The sequence below is a fragment of the Platichthys flesus genome, chromosome 20, assembly GCF_949316205.1.
Source record: "Platichthys flesus chromosome 20, fPlaFle2.1, whole genome shotgun sequence".
Lineage (NCBI taxonomy): Eukaryota > Metazoa > Chordata > Actinopteri > Pleuronectiformes > Pleuronectidae > Platichthys > Platichthys flesus.
This window is the reverse complement of record NC_084964.1, coordinates 8,006,747-8,016,145: the sequence shown is the minus strand read 5'-3', so window position 1 is coordinate 8,016,145 and position 9,399 is coordinate 8,006,747. Positions and strand designations below refer to the sequence as shown.

General features: G+C 44.9%; 1 protein-coding gene across 5 annotated transcripts in view; it reads right to left on the bottom strand.

Annotated features, from left to right (window-relative positions):
* Positions 1–3,972: 3,972 nt before the first annotated feature.
* Positions 3,973–9,399, bottom strand: part of mrtfab (myocardin related transcription factor Ab) — a 43,817-nt gene continuing 38,390 nt past the window's right edge. For 4 of the 5 annotated variants that reach the window (XM_062413814.1, XM_062413816.1, XM_062413812.1 and 1 more), the window contains 7 exons: positions 8,282–9,325; positions 7,808–8,014; positions 7,596–7,694; positions 6,927–7,070; positions 6,708–6,800; positions 5,899–5,959; positions 3,973–5,811 (listed from right to left, as the gene is read on the bottom strand). In XM_062413814.1, the coding sequence (XP_062269798.1) occupies positions 5,258–5,811; positions 5,899–5,959; positions 6,708–6,800; positions 6,927–7,070; positions 7,596–7,694; positions 7,808–8,014; positions 8,282–9,325 (2,202 nt within the window). In that variant the 3' untranslated portion in view covers positions 3,973–5,257. The remainder of the gene's footprint in view (positions 5,812–5,898; positions 5,960–6,707; positions 6,801–6,926; positions 7,071–7,595; positions 7,695–7,807; positions 8,015–8,281; positions 9,326–9,399) is intronic. The other variant, XM_062413815.1, reaches the window with a different exon arrangement.

The following is a 9,399-nucleotide window of genomic DNA, read 5'->3' as shown; positions in this document are numbered from 1 at the left end:
TTCAGCAGAAACTAAGCCTTTACAAAACCAAATTCACCTGCAATATTATGAAATGTAATAATTTCCTAGACGTGAAGTTTTTGTGTTTTCCTGGACAAATTGATCAAAGCTTTGTGGACGTACATGTCTCTCATCAGTTTTATTGTTTTTGTGCTGAGTGTTTGTGTGCAGAGATTTTTTATAAACAATCTGTGGTGAAGAGAGAAGCAAGAAAACTTTGTGTTCATCCTACCCGGTTTCTCTGCAGCCGGCATTTGCTTTATTACTGTTCAGGTGTGTGGCTTATGTATAAGATTGATTGATTTACTACACTGCTGTTACCAAGTTAAAGCCGATTAGATGAGTCAATCGCGAGATGTGCGTTCCACGGATCGACAGTATAATATTCACACAGACTCTAAAAAGTACTCATAAAGCAGGCTCAGATGTAAATGTGATTTATTTTATTGTGGAATGGCCATTAAATAATAAATAGCATATTTATATGTTTTGTAAATATTTTAGTGTTGTGAAAGTACAAAAGAAAAACAGAATAATTTTTCTATGTTTTAATAACCAGGTCCAAGTACTTTGGTAACCCCGCCCTCAACCCTTGTTCCCTAAGCCTCGGTAGAAATACTTGTCTCACATCCGTCACTGGACACCAGTTCGCCCCGAAGGGTCCAGACCACTCGTCAAACTGTCTGACTGCTCGTGCACTAATGAAGATTCACTAATGGAACTGACACAGCAGCCGATTGTGTCGTCATTCACGCTTTGTCATTCATGGTCCAACTTGTTTATCCCACACACAACATGGCTGCAGTGCGTCACTCACTACCCCCCCTCACACTGCTGAACTGCCCCAAGGTTATGTTGAATGGCACAGTCCCTGATTATGTAATGACTGGTCACTTGTGAGGGCAGGTGACCCTCCCAAGGCCTGCATCATAACACCCAAGAGTTGTTTTGGTCAATGTAGCTGTTGCAGCTTTGAAACAACAGAGAACACAGTGGTGAGTGGATAATGAGTGAATTTTCATTTCTGGGTGAACTACCCCTTTAAAGCCTGAAGTGTAACACACTATACATTAAATATTCATGACAGTAGTGAGCTTAAAGAGATAGCTTTCTTCATTTCATTTTGATGGTAAATAAAAGCACATGTTCACTACCGTCCTTTGAGAGTGTCAGACAGAGAGCTGTACTTATGACACTAATACATTTTGAATTACGTTTCCTATAGGTCCTGTAGGTGGACCCGGACTGGACTTGATATTCTTCCATTGTGTTGGAACTAAAAACTTATTTTTTATATACATCCTTTATATCTTTACCCCAGACAACCATCACCCTTTCCCAACAATAAAAGGATTGAAATGAGCTAACTGAGTGAGCGTCAGAGTTCTGGGGTCACTTTCTGCAGGCACTGTTTACACGCTCTCCTTTGCCAACGTCTTTTTTCTTTTTGCCCACGTACGTTGCTTCTTGCAAACAAACAGGTAGGAGAAAACACTCCCGCTATTCTCTCAGCAACCTCTTCCCCACTCCGTCTCCCCTGCCCGTGCAAATGTCAGCCTTCACATCCTCTGCTGTCAAAGAGGCCGCCGCCACAGCAGGATCCGTCCGAACCCGACTGCTCCTCTGTCATCACTAAACTTCACACAATAAAGCAGACGGAGGCGCAAAGAGGAACAGTTTCTCTCCCTGAAACACAGAACGCTTTGCTTGGACAAACAGATTCCAAAACATCCGTGTTATGTTAGTTTTCAACAATCCAGTTCTCAACGCCCACGCTCCCACCTGCACATGCTGCCAATTGGACGTTGCTATCTGTCAATCACACGGTATCTTATGCTTTATCATTTATTTGACCATCTTTTAAATGATGTAAACTAGAGATTCAGACAATAAACACCTTATGAAAATGTCTATTGATGAAGAAGTAGGGTCAATAGCTTCCTACTGTAACCAGTAGAATTGCCCCCTGCTGGTCATTTGAGAGAATGCAGGTTTTAGAGACTTACGCCTTGGCTTCACTTTCCAGACCAAGAGTCTACATCCAATTATAAATACATTTCCCTAAATTTCAAATCATTTTTTTCAAGGAAGTAGCCTTGAGGAAAATATCAAAAACCGGTGCTAAGCTACGATACCCATGACTCGGTTCCACAGCAAAGGTTTTATTTCATTTTTATCTCCATTCTCATTTTTGGGCGACGAGAGGTTTTCTGATCAGCATCATGCGTGACCGCTGGCTTTGGGGTGGGCGGGCTCCTGTCAGTGGGGTGTGGAATACAGAGGAGATCTTTAGCCCTCATGGCGCAGCAGCCCTTTGGATCTCACTGTAGTTAATTAGCGGCATGGCCCCGGGACTTTTATCTGCTCCATGAACGAGAGAGAGAGAAAGAGAGAGAGTGAGAGAGAAATGCTACTGATGCTGCACTGTGACCTGTGTGTGTGTGTGTGTGTGTGTGTGTGAAGTGAATTTGTAATTGCAAGAGGTTGTGGTTGTGTGCGCGAGAACTACCGACCGCTAATCAGGGTCTTTGAGAGATGATAGGGGCCGGCTGAGTGAGGCTTGAAAGACTTGGGGTGGGGGTGGTGATCGGTTGGATGTAGTGAATGTAAGGAAGAGGAGGAGATGGTGAAGAGGTCACTTTAACAACACGCTTCAAAACAAGAGCTCTCTAATTACCAGCGATGCTCCGCTGAGTCTGCTGTGGGTTTACAGATGAGTTCACATGCAGATTCCTGCCAGAGCTGGTTTTAGAGGAACAACAATTTTTGGGTTTCATACTGTTTATGAAGATGGATGATGTGACAACCCCTCACAAGTGAAGCCCAAAACGTTTTGATCGCCACCTTGTGGCTGCCTGCAGTATAGGTCATAAATCTCGCCTCCTCCCTGTTAGTGGATGGGAAATGGACAAAAATAAAAGGTAATTTTGCTCAAAGATGCTTACTGTCATTTTAGTTCTTATTACACTGATGTGCACTTTGCTCATTGCATTATTGGTTGACCTATCAAATATGACTGATCTTCCTTCCCCGCCCTGTTTTTGTACAGTCCCCTTGAACAGATGCATCGTGGGTACAGTACGTCATGTGCAACGCAAAGTATCCGTGCCTCTGTTTCATGACTAGTAAGAGTGCAATTCATTGTGACTGTAGAAGGGAAATATCAGTCACATACAAATAACTTTAAATAATGAAACCGATTTAAGTAGATATGTCGGTAATTTTTTTTTATAAAAAAAACAGATCCCAGCAAAAGTTCTAAAATGAAAGTCCTAAATAAGTTTGATAAAGTAAAACAAAATCATTTTTGTTATTTGTTTAAGCCAAACTAAATGTTGAAAAGATCCACCTCACTTGTTGATATGCAGGCTTTTACTGTGCGAAGACAATGGCTCCCTCTTGTGGCATCTTTTTCCATCACCGGAATTGTTCGAATAGACATCTACAGATTGCAAAGGGACAGATGGAGGTTTCTGGCGCCAAGATAATTTTATTAATGAACAGTCTTATCCCTCATAGTTATTTTGAATGATATATGTATATAATTAATTCTCATCATTAGGGAGTCCTCATCAAACAGTTCTACAATACACTGTTTCTTTTTATTGTGTGTGCTGGAGGTCGTGCACAGAGCTTTGTATTAACATCTATGGTGCAGAGGGGAGCTGGAAAACGTTGTCTTCATCCTACCTGGTACATCTGCAATGAAGATTTTATAGTTAATGTTTTTCATATATTGAAACTGATCATGTGTGTGGTTTATATACATGTTTAAGAATTTATTTAACAGATGTTGCCAAGCTGAAGCCAATTATATGAATGTGTTGTGATATATGTGTTCCACAGTCATACAAATACAAGTATTTAGTTAATCAAGTCATTATCTCTGATATGTTATTATATCGTAAATAGAATATATTATTATTCTGTAAATGTTCTTCTATTGTGAAAATGAAAACAAACACATCTCAGACTTTTTTATAATATGTTTATTTTTTTTAAACTTTTTTTCTTTAAAAAAATGACAAGGTTCAATTATTTTGGAAACCTCAACCCATGTTCCCAAGCCGGCCAACTCGATTCTAAAGCAACCAGCAAAGAAAAATAGTCATATGGACAATTGATAATATACACCCCATATACAGCAATACATAGTGGTCTACCATAATGTTACCAATAATACGCAGCCTCCAATGAGGTTTCAATTCAAACCGTTGCCTCTGATATGGTTCATCTCAACAGCAACTTTCAACCAATGATGGTTGTTTCTTTTTTTTGTACTAGTGTGTGTGTGTGTGTGTGGGGGGGGGTGTTCAGGTTGACACCATCAGCGGCTCAGCTGATCAATGTGACAAATGGCGGTGTTCGCTCAGCCTCGCCGCACAGTGCTAAGATTTGGCCGCCGACCCAAACGCCCCCTATGAACCAATCAGATTCAGCATAAGTGCAAAATTTTGGAGGCACTGACACACGCTCTGCGGAGACCGAGTGAATTCCGCCGACAGTCGCTCGCCAGCTCGCGCCGGCTCTCGTCTGTCAACCGTTTCCAAGGGTTGAATTGACTTTATTACAGTGACCTAGAGTTTCTACTGGTTCCCTTTAAAAGGAGGTGACTGTTAAGATTTGCTATTGCTACATTAACAGCGTTTTCCTCAGCGGACAGCAGCTCCTTCCTTTATTTATCTCCGTTCAAAGCCAATTCTCATGTTTTGCTTCTATTTCCATCTTTATATTTCTTCTACCGATATTGGCACGCTAACCAGCTAGCCCCGGCCCAGCCGGCCCATCTCGTCACTTTTGTGTCCAGTCTGCCCCGAAGAAGACGACCTTCCTCAGGGCGCCAACACAAGATGGCTGAAGCTCTTGGCTAGAGTGGTGGGTAAACAGCTGTTAATGCTAATGCTAGCTATGTAGCTATAGCAAACTTGCACATAGCCCCTTTAACTCAGTTGAAATGCAGGTCAGGACACATAATTTGGGTTATAACAGTCTGCTGTTTGAATCCCAGTAGAATTAAAAATTCTAAAACTCCACTTCAGTCCCACCACGATCAAATCGGCTAAATGAATTTCATTTATTTTTCTTTTTTTGCCTGCATAGAGTAACAGCCAGTGAGAGAGATGTGTGTAAATGTGAGTGCATGTGCCAGTGACCCCTGCAGTGGTAGAGACAGCATAGAGAACTTTCTGTATGTGCATGAAATGAAGACAGAGCCTTTACACAGTGTGAGCAAGTGTGAGTCCATCTGTGTGTGGACCTACAAACACGACTCCCAGTGCAGCTGCAGGTCCGTGCTGTCCAGAAAATCGGTCGAGAAGACGCTCGGCGGAGTGTGTGGCGCCAGCGGGGCCAGACTCGTTCCACCGTCTCCTCTTCCTCCACTGTCCCCTCTGCCGCCCCCGCTCCCTCCACTGGCGCTCCCCACCATGGAGATGTCCAGCCAGTCCATGCTGTCCAAGGTGGGGTCGCCGAAGTCCAACCCCGTGGAGTGGGGGGAGAAGCCCAGGTCGGACGTGTCCATGGGGGTCGATGGGTGGTCAAGGATGCTGGGCGTGCTCAGCATTTGGCTGTGGAGGTCGTCGATCAGTGTCAGGGCGCCGTCTGGCTCCACGCCCAGCAGAGGGGCACCTGTGGTGCTCTCCAGGAAGTCCTCCAGGCGTCCGCCGCCCGTGCAAGGCTGAGGGGAGATGAGGGGGTCTGTTGGCGATGAAGGAGAGAGGTGGAGGGGAGATGGGGGAGAGGACGGGGAGGGTGGATTGGAGTGGAGAGGGGCGAGGGAAGGGTCTGGGTTGGACTTGAAGCTGGGGATTTCTGAAGGAGCAAAGAGAAAAAACTCATCAGTGCTGGAGACCACAGACTCATGACGTCTTTCTGTCTGTGTTTAGGACAGTTTATTACCTCCACTCTTCAGCAGGATATCGAACAGGTCGTCCATCTGCTGACTGTTCATGCCGTTCTCCTGTTAACAGAGGAACACATTACTCCTCAGCCACCAAGGACAGAAAAGACAAACACCAAAACAAGTTCCACCTCCTGAAACACTGAAATAAACTTGGCATTTCGGGGCCAATTTTTCCTTTTTATGTTTTATGAGCAAACGAGGACCTGTTAAGCATTCAGTTGTGATGGTTAAGGATAGAATCTGTTTGAGACATGAACTCCAGAGAATGTCTACATATTTGGGTCTAGATTTTCTCTGCAGTTTGCCTTTCACACATGAACAACACATCAGAAGTCTCTATGCTCAGACGCATTCACAACTACGCAGAAATCTTTGGAACACTCAGACTGAGGCCCGACTTCTAAATTCTGTGAGCCACATTAGTGACATTTTAGCTAGCTAAGCGATTTCTGGGGAAAATAAAATTCATTTTTAACTCTGTAAAATTAATATACTTCAAAGATGAGGTATTGAAGCGGGATATAGATTTGCCTTCTCGCCGATTCCCTAACCCTAACGCATCAGAGGCATTTTTTTATGCTGGTTTTTGTGTCTGAACATCTCTTTGGGCAACCCTCATCTTCTTAAGCTGATGAAAGTACAAGAGGCTGGACTTTTCCCTTTAAGGCACACACACATCTAGGTTCAGTAAAATTCTCACACAAAACTCAAGGTGAAGAAAAAGGAGGGAAAATGGAGGGACAGTCAGAAAAACAGAAGCTCACTAAAGAAGTGACGGAAAGAGAAGTCGTGCTGGAAGACATACTTTGGAGCGTTGAGGAGGAAGGGAGGTGTTGGGTTTGGGAGAGGGAGGGGTGAACAGTGTGTGCCGGTCGTAAGGCGGACACAACTCCTCTCTCTGTCAGGATTGAGTGATGAAATGAAAAAGGAGAGAAACAAGGAGAAAAGGTTACTGAAGTTGCACAAAGAGCTGTGAGGACAGGACGCCGGGAAGCACGGGGAGTGGGGCGGAGCTCGAGGCTACCTTAAGAGATGAGATCAGGCTGCTTTGGCTTTCGCTCTCTGACATGTCGTCGAAGAAAGGCTGCAGGCTGGGAGGAGCGGTGACCGACTGGTGACAGGGTTGTGGGACGCTACTGGTGTCCAGGTGAAGCCCCGCCTTCTGTGCCTGGAGACAAAAAAACACAGCAAAGACGAGTTTAGACTTGGACACAGACATGAAAACACTGGATCGTTAATTATGATTTATAAATTGTGATTATCAAGCGAAACATTATTTCCACATTTCAACAGTCTACAGTTGGTTTGGTTCACTAAACTGTGACAGCAGCGACACTCAGTGGCAGAAAGATGTTACTGCAGACAATCGTCCTGCAATTCAGTGTGCTACATTACAGTATATTTTGATTAAAAAAACAGGATAAAAGAAAACTATTTTCATTTAGATAGTTTTGTAAAAATGAGCCAGCAAATTTAGTTTTGAGAACTGAATATAAATATAGTGTCTGAAGATCAGGCAGGTCATGCAAAACTAATCCAAAATGTAAAATCTAAATCTATTTTGAATGAATGACAAATAGATTTGGTAATTTACGTGAATGTGAAGTGCGATAAGGCCAAACATTATTTAAAGACAGAAACGTTCCCATCAGTTGATAATAATTGACATTGTTTTATGGAGTCTAGGTCGTACCTTTTTGATTGGCTCGCTCACAGGCTCTGCCTCCGCCTCCACCTGCTCTTTTGATTGGCTCTCAGTGCTTGGGGGTTTATTCAGAGTCGACAGCAATCTCTGAAATGGGGGGGGGGGGGGGGGGGGAGACAAGCAGATGTAGATGTAGATAAATGTTTCAATCCCATCGTAACCCCACTGCAGTCCATTACACAACATGAACTTTATCACACCTGCAGTGTGATGCGTCCGTTGGTTTTGGCCAATGGAGACCCTCCATTCTGTCCGCCTTGGGTGGGACTGGTGAGAGCGATCAGGTAGTGGTTGCCGTTGCTATCGGTGACCAGTGTGGGTGCGCCGTTGGCCTTGAGGACGTCTAATGAAATGGCCTGAGTTTGGACCGGAGTGCCGTTCTGTTGGTTGATGAAGACTGGAGTCACCTGGGGATGAAAACACAACTATTTTAATATCATTAAGGGCGTTTTCACACCTGAAAGTCTGAATAAAGGTTCATGTCTTTGTTACGTTGTTTACATTTGATCCAGATCAGATTGTGGATCAGCCCAAGAAACGTGCTTGGGGTCGTTTTACTTTCTTTCACTCATTAGTTTATAATCATTAGGAATAAGATTATAGGGACACTTGAATTTGTTGATCTGATGATTGTTATAAATTAGTTGAAGTGTCTGAAACCACAGGGTCCTCACCTGTTGTGTGGCAGCAGCTGCTGTCTGCTGTTTCTGCTGCTGCCTCTGGTGAGCCCTCAGTTGTTTCCTCTGCTGGATTTGGGTAGCTGCAGTCCTCTGGCTTACAACCGACTGGTTCTGGATCTGCACCTGAACCTGCTTCAGCTGAACTTGGTTCTTCGGCTGGCTCTGTTGAACTGGCCCTGGGGTTTGTTTGAGCTGGCTCTGCAGCACCGGCTTCTGTTGTGTGAGTTTCTGCTGGACCAGTTTCTGCTGGGCTAACTTCTGCTGGGCCAACTTCTGCTGGGCCAGCAGCTGTTTCTGTTGGGTTTGCTGGATGATGAGCTGCTGGAGCTGCTGCTGCTGCTGGAGCAGGATTTGAGCTTCTTTCTTTTGCTGCTGTTGTTTTTGAGGGTTTGATTTAGCCTCTGCTACTTTCTGCAGTTGTACCAGACTTTGCTGCTGTTTGGGTTGTAGCTGCTGTTTCTGCTGTTCTTCCTGCAGCCGATGAATCTGCTGCAGCCTAAGCAGGGTCTCCTGAGAGCACTGCATTGGCTGGGCCAGCTTCTTTAACTGTGCCTCCTCCGTTACTCCCTCCATTTCTTCCTCAGACTCCACCTCCCTCTTTACCTTCACCACATTGCCGTTAGGAAGAGTCGGGGGTTGAATGGCCGAAGCTTTTATTAGAGTCGGAAGTCTAATCTCTTGGGCCATTTTGCTCTTCTCACTTCCTTCCCTCTTCACCACTACTCCAGCCGTCACCTTGCCCTGCTCAAGCTGGGATCTGAGGGTCTCCACTAGCCTCTGCTTCTGCCTTAGCATCCTGGTCAACTCCTCGATTTGTTTGTCCTTCTCGTGCAGCATCTGGTCCTTATCCACAGCGGACGAGTCCATGGCTGCGCCTGGCAGGGGCTCTGGACGCTGGCTCGAGGCGGCTGGAGACGTGGACTGACTGCACGGGCTCTGGATCTCCTCTTTGACCTGGGAGAGCTGTGACAGTGGAGAGATGCTTGACGAGGGCTGAGGAGATGGGTGCAGGGTGAGTTGAGTCAAAGGAGAGCTCACCTGAAGGTCAACAACACAAGAAGAGGATGTTAGAAGGGAGACTGTTCTTTATAGCAATAATCACAGGCCATCTG